The following is a 14580-nucleotide window of genomic DNA, read 5'->3' as shown; positions in this document are numbered from 1 at the left end:
ATCGAGGCCAATCTGGAGAAGATCAAAGCCCTAATCGAAATGCAATCCCCCCGAACGGTAAAGGAGGTCCAGCAGCTCACTGGCAGAGTCACAGCTCTCAACCGATTCATTTCCCGAGCTACTGACAAATGTCTTCCATTCTTCAAAGTTCTCCGGCAGGCTTTTGAATGGAACACTGAGTCCGAAGAGGCCTTCAAACAACTAAAGCAGTACATGACTAACCCCCTCTCTCCTCTCTCAATCATTGCCGGGTGAGACCCTCTCCTTTTACTTAGCTGTCTCCAATATCGCGGTTAGTGCTGCCCTTATCAGAGAAGATGGCTCCGTCCAGCGCTCAGTTTACTACATCAACCGCGCACTTCGGGGGGCAGAACAAAACTACCCCTTGTTAGAAAAAATGGCCCTCGCTTTAGTCATTGCCTCTAGACGTCTCCGACCTTATTTCCAAGCCCACTCCATAGTGGTCCTCACTGACCAGCCTTTGAAAAAGGTCATGCAACAACTAGAATCGTCTAGCAAGCTCATGCAATGGTCCATTGAACTAAGCCAGTATGAAATTTCTTATCGACCTCGAACAACTATCAAAGGCCAAGCTGTTGCCGATTTTATCTTGGAGTTCACCAATCCCATTTCGAACGCACTTACCGTACCAGCACATATCACTGCTGATACAAAAGACCTCAACTCTTGGACCCTTAGTGTTGATGGTTTATCCCGCAAAGAGGGTAGCGAAACCGGTTTAATCCTCACCACCCCAAAAGGAGAATACCTCAAGTGCGCCCTTCGGTTCCTATTTACGGAAAGTAACAACCAGGTCGAGTACGAAGCCCTCATAGCGGGTCTTCGACTGGCTAGAGACATCGGAGTTGACCATCTCCGTGTTTTTAGCGACTCTCGGTTGGCAGTCGGACAGATAACAGACGAGTTTGATGCGAAGGAGGAAGCCATGCGCTCATACAGGGACATTGCTTTTCCTCTGACCCGCCTCTTTAACAGTTTTCATATCCGACATGTCCCCAGGTCACAGAACTCCCACGCAAATGAAATGGCACAATTGGCCTCAGTAGATCAATCAGACCTCTGCCATGGCGTCTGGGTTGAGTACCTGACCCATCCAGCAATTTCACCAAATCAGCAAGTAATCCATCTACTCCAGAACGAACGTATCCCGTGGGTCCATGACATTATCACATTCTTAGAACAGGGAATACTACCTGCAGACAGACAGGAGGCCGCCAAAGTCAAGGCTCGGTCCTCAAATTATACCCTTGTCAACGACATCTTATATAAGAGAGGATTTTTACGGCTGTACCTTAGATGCCTCAACAATGATTATGCAACCTATGTCATGAGAGAAATACACGAGGGAGTTTATGGCAATCACTCTGGAGGACGGTCTCTAGCTCATAAAATTCTCTGAACAGGTTACTTTTGGCCTACACTTAGTCAGGACGCCACTAATTTTGTGATGAAATGCGACAAATGCCAATGCTTCACTAACATCCCCCACATCCCTCCAACGGAGTTGATCACGGTCAGTGTAGACACCCCATTTTTGACCGACCTTAAGACTCAGACGTCACCGATTGAGCGCTTGGTGATGTTGCATAATGTGCTTATTCAGAAGTTTCAGAGTTGCGGCCGTGAGCCCTGCCTCCGGACTTCCGAACCCTCTTCTGTGCCTTGTCTCGGTTTGCGAACCAGGCTTGGTTTTCTCTGTTTCTTTTCCTGAGGGGAGGGAGAGGTCCCGTAGACCATCTCTCAATGTCCGTAGGCTATATTTGGTGGCCGCAGGCCATTTTTCCCATTTCGGAGTCCGGTTTCCGATTTTCGGAGCCGTCAGGCCGTGTGCCTCGGTTCGGGACCGCTTAAACATCTCCTATTGCTCTGATTTTTGGCATACTTCCTATTCTCTCCCTCTTGAGGGACACTGGGGGTTGAGAAACCCACTTCATGGCCGAACGCCACTTTCGGTGCTTAACAGCCCGTTTTCAGGATCCCGAACTGCGCGTTTTGGTCCCCGAGCATTCGTTTTGCAACGATTTTTGTTCATTTTTGGCAGGTACCTCTGTTTTATCACCGGGAAGGTCACTGAAGGGTGAGAAGCTAGTAAATGTTGCAGCAACCAGTTATACATCCTCCGACGCCCTCCGGCGCCTGTTTTTCGCACTTCCGGACTAATGTTGAATACCTTGGACCCATTTTCTCCAACTTTGAACCACATATTTGTGATGTACACACTTGGGAGGACCCTAAAAGTTCATGGCTGGCCAGTAATTCAACTTGACCCTTTTGACCCCCTCCTTCCAGGCTAATGTTGAACCCCTTGGGCCCATTTTCTCGAACTTTGAACCACATATTTGTGATGTACACACTTGGGAGGACCCTAAAAGTTGGTGGCCGGCCAGTAATTCAATTTGACCCTTTTGACCCCCTCTTTCAGAGCTAATGTTGAACCCCTTGGACCCACTTTCTTGGACTTTTAACCACATGGTTGTGTTGCACACACATAGGAGAACACTACCAGTTGGTGGCCGGCCAGAAAATCTGCTTGACCTTTTTGACCCCTAGCCGGCCAGCTAGGGGGTGTGGCCAGCCGGCCACCTGCAGCAAAAGTAACAGGCCGGCCTGCTTCCTTGCACTGTGCACTTTACAGCTGTGGAACTTTATCCCCCAGAAAATATCAATATCCGGGGGATATTTTGTGGGGGAATTTTGCTCTCCTTTTCCCCCACCTTTACACCCCCTTGTTGGCCTATATAGCAAGCAAGATATATCCTTTGCAAGGGTTAGAAAACTTCACCTTCAAGCTTCCATACACAACTCCATCTCTATACCTCTCATTTCCTTGAAAATCTCTAAGTCCCTAAGCACCATTTCTTCTACACCACCAAGCTCTACCACCACCACCTCATTTCCAGCAGCAAGGAAGGTTTCTCAAAGGCAAAGGAGCTGTAAATTGATCCAAGAAGCAACAAAAGTCTTAGTCTTCAAGGGTGAGTAACATTTCTCCTCTTTGACCCTTTTTCTTGATCTATTTTTAAGCCCTACATGCTTTTTGTTTCAAGCTCTGGCCCTAACTGAAAGTGGCCCTCTTTTGAGCTCATCTTCACTTTTCATTAAGGGCTCAACCCTGTTTGAGCCCTCCATGATGCACTTGCTTCATTGATCCTCTTGTATGTCATAATCTTGCATGCTATTTTTGGCTCATGAGTAATCTGTTTTTGAGCATGATGTAATCTGTAAATGTGCTTATTTTGGGCCCTTCTCCAACATTGTTGAAGGGCCCCTCACCATTTGGTGCCTCCATGTGTCACTTGTAGTTATATCCCTTATTTGGCCCCATTTTTGCATAAATTGGTAGCCCTCTTTGCTTCTGTTTTTGGACCTTGGTCCGAACTGAAAGTGGCCTTGTTTTGGCCTATACTTCATGTTTCATTAACATTTATTTTCTGTTTGATGATTATTTTGTATACTTCATGTTATAGCAACTTTTGAGCCTCATTTTGCATCACATTTCTATCATGTTTATATACTGATTTTGAGGCTGCCATATACTGTAAATATTCATATTTTTGGTCCCTCTTCAGTGTTGTAGAAGGGAATTTTTCAGTTTGGATTTTGCTTATATCACTTGCTTCATTACCCCTCTTTTGGCCCCTATTCTTGCATGCCATTTTTACCCTACCTATGCTTGCTGTTTGGCCATGTTTATAACTGTGAAAGTGCCTTTTTTGGGACTGTCTAGCTTCTGTCTTTGCATTGCATGTCCATGTTGTGCATGTTTGGCATAGCTATAGGCCATTTCGGGTGCCTAATGTTGCATTTCGGGACAATTCCATGCATTTCATGTCATTTCGCCTCATTTCGGGACTGTTTTCCCCCATATTTTAGTGCTGAAATTCTATCAGAATGATTGCTATCATGTTTTCATGTCATTTCATCACATTTTATCATCGCCTCGGTTTGCGTGCCCGTGTGCACACATTTCGAGGCACTTCATTTTTATCCGCCGGCATCCGATGTGAGTGTGGCTGAGGCTCACTCATGTTGGTATAAGCCCATTTGTCATTTCCATGTCATTTCATCACATTTTATCATCGCCTCGGTTTGCGTGCCCGTGTGCACACATTTCGAGGCACTTCATTTTTATCCGCCGGCATCCGATGTGAGTGTGGCTGAGGCTCACTCATGTTGGTATAAGCCCATTTGTCATTTCCATGTCATTTCATCACATTTTATCATCGCCTCGGTTTGCGTGCCCGTGTGCACACATTTCGAGGCACTTCATTTTTATCCGCCGGCATCCTATGTGAGTGTGGCTGAGGCTCACTCATGTTGGTATAAGTCCATATCATGTTTTCATGTCATTACATTGCATTCTGTCATTGCCTCGGTTTGCGTGCCCGTGTGCACGCATTTCGAGGTATCTCATTTTCATCGCATTCTGTCATTACCTCGGTTTGCGTGCCCGTGTGCACGCATTTCGAGGCATATCATTTTCACAGCATAGTGCATACTAGGTTGTATCTTACATTGCATTCTGTCATTTTCTCGGTTTGCGTACCCGCGTGCACGCATTTCGAGGCATCTCATTTCCATAGCATTGTGTATGTTAGGATTGTATCTTAGTTGCATTTCATGCATATCATGCATATTGCATCGTGTCCGGAATAGGAGTTAGCCCGGGCACGGGAAACGAGGTACATTTCGTACTCCGAGTGACGGAATGTGTCTCAATTTCCCAGTCACCGACACTCCGGATTACCCATGATGGAGTTAGGTTTTAGCTGTAGTTTCATGTGCATTCATTCTATATTGAGTTGTGCATTTCGACTCCTCGGCCATCATGCCTCGGTATACGTGATTGGTGGCACGAGGATCGAGACATGTATATATCTGTGCAAATACATTGCTATGCCCCTTTCCTGCTCTCTGTTGCAGCAAAACGAAGAATCAGCAACTTTTTGGGGCTTGGCACGCATTTAAAGAACAGGTGTAAACAGAGGCTAATTGGGGCATTCCGGTGGATTTCCGCGCAAGACAACCCGGACATGCATCATCCATCAGAAGCAAGGCAGTCCCTGGCTTGCACGCCAGCTTTACTTGCTTTCTTAGTTAATTCATTAATTAATTAGAATTTTGTAATATTTTGGACTGTAATATTCTTTTATTTGGGACTGTAATATTTGGACTGTATTATTTATTTGGACCCTTCGCGCGAGGGCACAACTGTAATAAGCGTGCGTGAGTGTGATGTATGTCTTCCAACTCCACGTCTTTCTCCCTTTTATTTATCCGCTTATGATGGTTAGATTAGGGCATATTTAAATTAGCATACAGTATGACAGCATGTTTGCATCATTCATCTGTTTCGCATGCACCGGGTCGGCGCATCATACTAACTGCATCGTATTTTCAATTCCAAGTTGAATACATGATAGTTGTAACATTTCATATACCATCATAGAATAGCCGAGCCTGCTATAATTGCATTTTGCATGCGTTGCATTAGGCATTTCTGTATAGCTAGGATCATGCATGATTTCTAATAAAGTTTCTGTTTTGGCTTGGAGTACTCGGTAAGTTTTATGCTTTAGCATCCTTGCATGCGTGTGAGTGACTGCCATAAATAGCATGCTTACCATGAGGCTATGTGCTTATGTGATATAACTGCCTGAATGCCTGTGGGTGAAGGTTGGGTTGTCTGAATTGGAATAAATCATCAAATGTTTCAAGCCTACCTGCGGGTAGCAAACCATTTTCAAAAAACAAACATGAAATGTTTCGTCCCAATTCAGGCGACCCGGTCTATACTTGTATGCTGTGCGCATCACATAGTAACCTAGGCTAATAACCGGAATAAGAACTCACAATGTTTTCAAAAATAGATATCATGGTTAGTAGAGGCCGATCTTTGATCGGGCGAGCGGGGGTGCTCACGAAGTGACCTTCCCCAATCGTACCCAAGTTCCCGAGCCGAGGCAACTTTGGTGATGACGGACACGTGGCCTTTTGGCACCGAGTCAGGGTTTCCTAAATTTTCCAAAATAAAATATTTAGGTGGCGACTCTGTATCTGGCAAAGCAGTCCATGTTTGGCACTTCTTTCAAAAATCTGTTTTCTCAAAACGATTTACCGGATTTGGACTCTTTGGTTCAGACTTAGAACCGTGACTACAAAGTCGAGTCCGAGCTGTAGCGAGGTCCCCCGCGGGCTGGTTACAGTCAGCAGCCCTTGTCTCTTCGCTAAATGGGGAATCGATCTCGTGGGCCCCTTGCCAGCCGGCAGGGGCCAAGTAAAATTCGCCGTAGTCACCATCGATTATTTCACTAAGTGGGTCAAAGTTGAACCTCTTGCCAAGATTACTTAGCGGAATACCACTAAGTTCATCTGGCAGTCCATTGTGTGTTGTTTCAGGGTTCTTCAAGCCATTGTCTCTGACAATGGCAAATAGTTTGACAACGTCAAATTTAGGGAATTCTGCACAGAACTCAATATCAAGACCTGTTTTTCCTCCCCAGGCCATCCTCAAGACAACGGTCAAGTGGAAGTTACCAACCGCTCCCTGTTGAAAATCGTTAAGACCAAGCTGGAGTTTGCCAAGGGCCTCTGGGCAGAGGAATTGCCAAACGTCCTCTGGGCCTATCGGACTACTGTCTGAACTTCAACTGGGAAGACCCCATTTTGCCTAACATACGGTGCCAAATCAATCATCCCTGTGGAAATTGGTCTACCGACGCCAAGAGTCATCTACCCCAATCCACACCTGAACGAAGACCTTCGGAGGGCCGACCTAGATCTCATCGAAGAATTGCGAGAAACGGCTACCGTCCGACTGGCCTCATACCAACAGAAAGTAAGGCAATACTATAATTGCCGACTCCGACCGAGGGCATTCACAGTGGGAAACTTCGTCTTATGCGAAGCTACTCTTGCCACTAAAAACCCAACTGAGGGCAAGCTAGCAGCTAAGTGGAAAGGCCCTTACATCGTCAAAGTCAGACACTACCGAGGCACATATCGTCTCCAAGACATGGAGGGCAGAGACCTTCCTCATCCATGGAATGCCGAACACTTGAAACGCTATTTCCAGTAAAGCGGCATTTCCTGCTTTTTGTTTGATTCAAATTGTTATATGTTTCATTTTGCTAATCGGAACACTTGTCCATTTTGGCCCTTGCCATACAATGCATATATTAATGATCGCAGGACTATGACAACAATTCAACATTCTCATTATCTGTGTTGTGCCTTAACTTAAATTAAACATAGCCTCAGCCAGATTGAGTTAAACAAAGCCTCAGCCAGACTGATCCCTCCAAAGCCTCAGCTAGATTGAGCATGAAGAGCTCAGCCAGACTGAGTTAAACAAAACCTCAGCCAGATTGAGCCCTCCAAAGCCTCAACCAGACTGAGCATGAAGAGCTCAGCCAGACTAAGTTAAACAAAGCCTCAGCCAGACTGAGCCCTCTAAAGCCTTAGCCAGACTGAGCATGAAGAGCTCAGCCAGACTGAGTTAAACAAAACCTTAGCCAGACTGAGCCCTCTAAAGCCTCAACCAGACTGAGCATGAAGAGCTCAGCCAGACTGAGTTAAACAAAGCCTCAGCCAAACTAAGCCCTCCAAAGCCTCAACCAGACTGAGTTAAACAAAGCCTTAGCCAGACTGAGCCTTTCAAAGCCTCAGCCAGATTGAGCACGAAGAGCTCAACTAGACTGAGTTAAACAAAGCCTCAGCCAGACTGAGCATGAAAAGCTCAACCAAACTTAGTTAAACAAAGCCTCAGCCAGACTAAGCATGAAGAGCTCAGCTAGATTGAGTCCCCCAAAGCCTCAGCTAGACTGAGCACGAAGAGCTCAGCTAGACTGAGTTAAAACATAACCTCGTCCAGACTGAGCATGAAGAGCTCAGCCAGACTGAATTAACCATAGTCTCAGCCAGACTAAGCCCTCCCAACCTCTGCCAGACTGAGCATAAAGAGCTCAACCAGCAGGAAGAACTCAGCCAGACTAAGTTAAACCATACTATGCTTGGTCCTATTCAAGTGTCTATTCATGTATGCCACTCCAGTTGTTAACCTTACACCTAAAACTTGGTAAGTTCAGCCAAAATTACCAACACCTAGTTAACTTTAAGTTCATTTTTATCCAAAGTCATTTTTACCCAAGTTAAATTTTTGCCCATTTTTACACAAGGCAATTTCCTTATTTTCCAACAGTTTAATGCATTAGTCATCCTCACACAATACAAGCATAATAGAAACAGCAACCATGAGAGATATTCCAGTTTTTATTAATTAACATCGTGCCAAACTATGCACCTCCTTACAAAAATTACATCTCTATACCCCAACAAAAAAAAAAAAAAAAAAAAAAAAAAAAAAAACAAACCAAAAGCCCAGTTTTTACTCTCCTCCGCTAGATGCCAAGTTTTCCTCCTCTACCCCCTCATCCAGCGGAGTCTGGGCGATGTCCTCCTCTCCTGGCTTCACCAGGCTAAAATCCACATCTGGAAACGGCTCCTGCGCCCTGTACTTGAAGCTTGTCCAGCCGCTGTCCCAGTACTGGCTCATCTCATGTTTGTAGTAGTCTAACTGCTGAAAACCCCAGATTATATCTTCTTCGGTCCTCCTAGCAGCAGCCACTCCTAATGGGGCAGAGCCATCTTCCCTCTCCCTGGCCAAGCCTCTCGCTACCGCTGTGTTAATGGCCATTTGGAACTCAGGGGACGCCTTAAACGGCTCCACCGCCGCGATGCACAGGTCCGGATAGGCCGCTCTCTCAGACGCCATCATCTTGGCTAACTCTGCAGTCTTGGCCCTTTCTTCTCCCAAGGCCCTCTCCAACTCAGCAATACGCGCATCTGCCTCTTCCTTGTCTTTTAGGGCTTGATCATGCAGCTCTTCATTATTCGTGAGGGCCTCCTCCAACTTTTCTTTGGCGGAGTTGTAGGCTTCTTGGACCTCACCTACCCTCTTCCGTTCGCCGACCAGCTCAAACTCTAGTGATACCGCCTTGTGGCGCACCACTTCAAGTTCAGACTTGGCGACTGACAGCTCGGAGGCAACCCCAGCCTAGCTTACCCTGGCACGCTCGGCTAAGTACCCCTTCACCACCGCCAAAACCTCCATCTTTTTCACCCTCTGAGCATAGGCCAAGCCCTTTGCGCAGGCACTCCGCGTTGCCTTTCTCCAGCCAGTCGTCTCCGTTCTTAAGTTCTGCAATTACGCCCGCACTCCTTCCTAGTAGGGCCGCCGCCCGGGTCGCTGCTTCCATCTGCGCCAAGTAGAACCCTCTTATGAGGTCGACCTCTGTAAATTATGCCATATTCCGCATGGCCGTGTGTTCAACAACCCCCAACAAACAGTCTGCGACGACCCTGGCCTCACCCCCATCACTCGTCAAGCAGCCGACCACCGCGCGAATGTGATGCGTGGCGGTCCTCAGTGCGACGCTGCTCTCTGCTCCACTCGCCCGCTCTCTCCCTACCTCCTGACTTGGGGGCACATCTTGTAGAGGCACGTCTTTGGAGGGCAGATCCGCCGACCGGTCATTTTCTGCCAACCCTTGTTGCTTGTTTGTTTTGCTCACCACTTGGCCACTTAGGAACTTGACCAAACCTTCCTCCGCCCCCACACCAACCCCAGTCTCCTCCTCCTGACTTTGGGGTAACTCTACCACTCCCTCTTTCGTTTTCTTCACCAAGGGCTCTTATTTCCCGCACTTTGCGTTCACTCTCATCTTCTTCTTCAATACCAGCTTCACCTCTTTTTCGCTTCTCTCTTTCAGCGGGTCCACTGGCGCTCACAACGGCCTGAAATCGGATAAGTCCTTATCACCCAAGGGCTTCGGTCATGGTCGGACCGGCCTCTTCATGACTAACTTAGGCGCTGGGCCTAATTGCTGCTCTTTGTATTTTTCGGTCTAAGCGAAAGCACGTTTGTCCTTCGCCTCCTGCGCCTTCCTTCTCATCTCTTCCTCTTCTGGAGCAGGGTCTCCTTTGTTTGGCTCAGGCCCCAGGTTTAGGGCAAAGAGGGCCAAAGGTCGGACAAGGTCATCCCACTCCAGTCCCTCCTTTTCCCTCCACTACTTCACCTGCTTCACCCTCCTCTCCTCAGCCGCCCCTAACTTCGGCTCCAGTGACTTAGTGGGAACCTTCCAACTCATGCGCACCCCCCCCCCCCCGCCATTCGCTAACACGTAAAACCATATTGGCCTCCAACCCTTCATCGACGAGGGCAACCCTGCCACCAGTCCTTTTCTCACCACCCCCTCTAGCGTCCCCTAGCTACATAAGTGGACAAAGATCCTGAAAAGTTATTGCACCTATATATCTGCCATAAATGAGGCTCTCACAGCATTAAATACGACAATCCCTTCACGTCGGAGGATACAGACTCACAATGAACGATGCGAGCTAGAATATAGACTTTCGGCTAACACAACAGTCTGGTGTAGACAAGGAAATGATGAACAAAGGATATAAGGAAGTTTCCGAGACGCATTAAAGGTTAAATTCTTAATCCCCCTCTTCTCTCTCAACACAATCAATCTACGCTATCCTAATTCGATCGTCGGAGTGTCCGCCAGGGGATTACTTGCCCTCTTGGACCTTTTTGCAGGAACGTTTCGTGGACTTTAAGGCCTGCAGACTTGTTAAAAGCATGGACAAGCCCTACCCATCCTTCGTTGTAATTACTGTATCATCAGCTTACATTAGTTGTATATACATATTAATGTTATGTATCGGCTTGAGAGTGCATGTAGTAACCGATTAGCCTAGAGATCTATTTTTGGGTTGGAAATTTAGCAACACAAGTTAAATAGAAACAAAAAGGCATTACGTTTTCAAATAACAATGGGCTTTAACCTAGTGTGCTACTAAAAAGTAAGCACAAATTATACACAGAAGACACATTTATATATAAGCACGTTCCGTTATAGCAAAACCAGAAAATTAGGGCTGCCTTTGGTTTTGTTTTGAAATTGCGATTCGAATCAAAAAATTTCAAAATTCATAACCAAATACGCAACTTAAAAAAACTCAAAATTCAAAACTCAATTCAAAAATTATTTTTAAAATTCATAACCAAACAAACAACTTAAAATTTAATTCAAAATTCTTTTCAAAATTCATAACCAAATTCTTTTTAAAACTCTATTTAAAAAAAAATTCAAAAAAATATTATTTATTTTGTTTTTTAAAATCATTTTTAAAATCATGATTTGAGTGTGGAGTTGTATTTTGAGTTATGAGTTTTTAATGGAGTTTTGGAAAGAAAATTTATTTGGTTATGAGTTTTGAAAAAAGTTTTAAGTTGTATTTTAAAAAAATTTTGATTTATTTTTTAAAAATATTTAAAATATTTCTTAATTTTATTTTTTAGTGTAAATATTTTATATTGTAAATATTTATTTATTTATCTATTTTAATGTGTATTGTATTTCATACATTTATGTGTTGTATTTTTTAAAATATTTAAAAAATTGAAAAAAATATATATTTTTAAATATTTTTGTTATTTTAAATGTTTTATTTTATTTTATTTTATTTTATAAATATTTTAATATTTTTTTTACTTTTTTTAAATATTTATTTATTTATTTAATTTTAAAAAATTTGAATCTCCATATATGTCTAAATCATAACAAATTATTTGGCCAACACTTAAAAAAATAAAAAATATTTTTTTTAAAAAAAATAATAATTTTAAAGAACAAAATAAAAAATATTTTTTTGAATTTTTTTAAATACAATTTTGAAAAGAGTTTAGTTATGAATTTAGAAAAGAATTTTTGAATTAAATTTTGAGCTATGTGTTTGGTTATGAGTTTTGAAAATAGTTTTTGAATTGAATTTTGAGTTATATGTTTGGTTATGATTTTGTGGAGTTGTGTTTTGAATTTAAAATATTAAAAAATATAATATTTAAAAAATAAAATAATATATTTAAAATTATAAAATTAAAAATATTTAAAATAAAATTTTTGCTCTGATTCTTTAGAGAGAGGAATGCATCAATTGGAGTCCTCATTTGGTTCTGGCTATTTTAGTTTGAGAAAAATTGATTTATTTTTGTCCCGATAGAATAGGTTGACAAACACCTCCCAAGAAAGTTATTGTAATAAATTGAAGGGGTTTAGGTTAGTATGTGGAGAGGCAATTAAAGATGTGCAGAAAAATAGAGAGATAATGTGATTCAAATAAGTGCACTTATTTAGAGGATACCAAACAAGCTTTAAAAGGCTTATCATTTAAGAGATTGTAGGGTTGAATTTCACGATGCCAAACATTCTAAGCCTTAGGGTCACTGAAGAGTTGTCCAATCGTTATCTTCAGGGCCCCAAAATTAGGGGTAGGCATCAGCCTGCCGCCCAACCCTATTTTTTTAGGGTTTGGGAATATTATTTTAGTCCATAGGGTTGGGCTGGGTTAATATTTTTAGCCTAATTAATTAATGGGCTGGGTTTGGAAATTATATTTTTGGCCCGGCCCGGCTGCTAAATATTTAATTTAATTTATTTATTTATTTATATAATATATTGAAAATAAATACTCTTTTATTGTTGGCCATGTGACTTGTAAGATGTTCAAGTGATCATTATTTTGTTAAAAACATTCCAAAAAAAAAAAAATGTTTGAAGAAATTTGAAATTTAAATTATTGATTTTTTTTTTTTCAGTTTGATGGATTATTAACAGCTTGGTTTAAAAAATTTTAAACTTCTGAAATTATGGGTGTGCATGGTAAAAAAAAATAAAATAAATTGTAATGTTTTAACTAATATGATCTTTAATGGTGGGTTGCTTTATAGGCTTTTGTCTATTTATGAAAACATAATAGGTAATATAATATTTATTTTTTTATAGCTTTTGTATATGGCTTGATAGACAGATTTGGGAATTATAATTATTTAGGACCGGATTTAGTTTGATTATATAAGCCCGATGTTCGGGGCCGAGTAGGCTTGGGTAAATACAAGTCCCTTATTAGGTAGTGTTGGCCTAGTTGCCCTATCAGAAATTATTCGAGGTGCGCATAAACTGGTCTAAACACTCAATTATCAAATACAAAATAAAAGGTAAATTACACTTTGCTCCCTTTATGTTTGGTCACTTTGTCACTTTGACCCTTAAAGTTTATTTTTTCTGATTTTGCCCCTTCATGTTTAAAGTTTTTCTTCGTTTACTCCTAAAGCCAATTTCTATTAAATATTAAACATAAAATGACATATTGACAGTTATGTGACATAAAAATATTCTATTATATATAACTCATATCTCTCACATAAATTTAAATTTTAATATAATAATATATATATTTATGTTATATGACAGTTATTACGACATTTCTGTCTAATTTTGAATAAAAGTTAACTTTATGAGTAAATTGAAAAAAAAAAAATTGAAACATAAAAGGCCAAAGTGGATCCAAAAAAAAAAATGTAAGGGTCAGTGGGAAAGTGATCAAATATCAAGGGGGCAAAATACAATTTACTCTAAAAAAACAACTTTAACAATTGCTAGGCTTTGTTTGGGATATTTGATTTTGGCTAAAATAGTTAATAAAGCCAAAAAATAAAAATAAAAATACAATAACTAATAAGATAAAATATTTCATCGTACACATCAATTGATCAATTTTTTTTCAAATCATCTATTCAACTATTATAAATAAATAAAAAAAAATCACAAATCATTCGAAACACATAGGTTGCGTTTGGTAGAGTTTTGTAAATATAATTTGAGAGTATGAGTTGTATTTTGAGTTTATGAGTTATGGAATTATGATTTGAATGTAGAAAATTTATTTGGTTATGGTTTTTGAATAGAGTGTTGAATTGAATTTTGAATTGAGTGTAGAATTGAGTTTTGAAAGTTTGATTTGACATGTGAAGTAAGAAAATTTGTTTGGTTATGAGTTTTGGAAAGAGTTTTCAAAACTTAATTCAAATTGTTATAACTCATAACAAAACACACTACTTTCACGCTATTGAAAATTCTGATCAACACTCATAACCAAACTCTTTTTAAAATTTAATTAAAATTTTTTATTATTAATAGAAAATAACATTAATCAATTTTTTAATTGAAAATACTACAAATGAAATAATTTTTTTTCAAAATAAATATTCAAAAAATTTAAATCATAAATATTTAAATAATTTAAATAATCTAAAAAAATTTAATAAGTAAAAAATTAAAATAAATATTCAAAAAATTTAAATAATTTAAAATGTTAATATTTTAAATTTAAAAACAACTCTACACTCAAATCGTAACCAAACACATAAAACAAAACTCAATTAAGAAATTATTTTTAAAACTCATAACCAAACACATAACTCGAAACTCTATACTACTTTCACAACTCTACACTCAAATCGTAACCAAATACATAACAAAAAAAATTAAAATATTTAAAAATATTTTTATAAAATAGAGTTTGAATTTATTTTTATAAAATATTTTAAAATTTAAAAAATTAAAATCGTAATATTTTGAAATTAAAATATTTAAAAATATTCAAAAAAAATTTAAAATTAAAAAATCCTAACATATTAAAATATTTAAAATC

The 14580-nt window shown here is 40.6% G+C and overlaps 1 protein-coding gene across 1 annotated transcript; it reads left to right on the top strand.

Moving 5' to 3' along the window:
* The first annotated feature begins 397 nt into the window (after positions 1-397).
* Positions 398-1420, top strand: LOC145793690 (uncharacterized). The gene has a single exon (XM_082876554.1). The coding sequence runs from the start codon at positions 398-400 to the stop codon at positions 1418-1420; it is 1023 nt and encodes a 340-aa protein (XP_082732680.1).
* Positions 1421-14580: the final 13160 nt, after the last annotated feature.

Source organism: Camellia sinensis, chromosome 6 (assembly GCF_055761805.1).
Source record: "Camellia sinensis isolate YWXY chromosome 6, ASM5576180v1, whole genome shotgun sequence".
Taxonomy (NCBI): domain Eukaryota; kingdom Viridiplantae; phylum Streptophyta; class Magnoliopsida; order Ericales; family Theaceae; genus Camellia; species Camellia sinensis.
This window is presented reverse-complemented; position numbering and strand designations above follow the sequence as displayed.